Source organism: Sinocyclocheilus rhinocerous, unplaced genomic scaffold (assembly GCF_001515625.1).
Source record: "Sinocyclocheilus rhinocerous isolate Xijiao unplaced genomic scaffold, SAMN03320098_v1.1 scaffold1137, whole genome shotgun sequence".
Classification (NCBI taxonomy): Eukaryota; Metazoa; Chordata; class Actinopteri; order Cypriniformes; family Cyprinidae; genus Sinocyclocheilus; species Sinocyclocheilus rhinocerous.
The window spans coordinates 174706-175255 of record NW_015647153.1 but is presented as its reverse complement, the minus strand read 5'-3'; the positions used below and the strand labels follow the sequence as shown (position 1 = coordinate 175255).

General features: G+C 34.4%; 1 protein-coding gene across 1 annotated transcript in view; it reads left to right on the top strand.

The window, feature by feature from the left end:
• Positions 1–550, top strand: part of LOC107709014 (pyroglutamylated RFamide peptide receptor-like) — a 19564-nt gene continuing 19014 nt past the window's right edge. Inside the window, exon 1 of the mRNA XM_016513410.1 lies at positions 1–243. Within this exon, the coding sequence (XP_016368896.1) occupies positions 21–243 (223 nt within the window). The 5' untranslated portion in view covers positions 1–20. The remainder of the gene's footprint in view (positions 244–550) is intronic.

Genomic DNA, 550 nt, shown 5'->3' with positions numbered 1-550 from the left:
AGTATAAACTGAAAACCGACATGTCTTCTTCTACAGAGATGACGGCCACTACGAAGATCACTCCGGAGGTTCTCCAGGAACTCCTGCAGCACTACAACCTCTCGCGTCGGGAATTCATCGACACCTACAACATCCAGCCTCTGGTTTACATCCCCGAGCTCCCTGCTGGAGCGAAGACCATGTTTGTCGTGATGTACGTGATTATCTTCGCGCTGGCGCTGGTCGGGAACAGTTTGGTGGTTTGTATTACGTTTTTATATATTTACGGTAGGAAATTTACAAAATATCTTCATGAAACATAATCTTTATTTAATATCCTAATGATTTTTAACAAAATAAAAATCGGTAATTTTGACCCATACAATGTATTTTTGGCTATTGCTACAAATATAACCTTGCTACTTATGACTGCTTTTGTGCTCCAGGGTCACAAATTCACATTCACAGAACTTAAATACATTTAAAAATATATTATTTATTTGTATTTTTTATATTTTAAATTTTATTTATTAAATACATTTAATTTATTAATTAATTTTTATTTTCACAT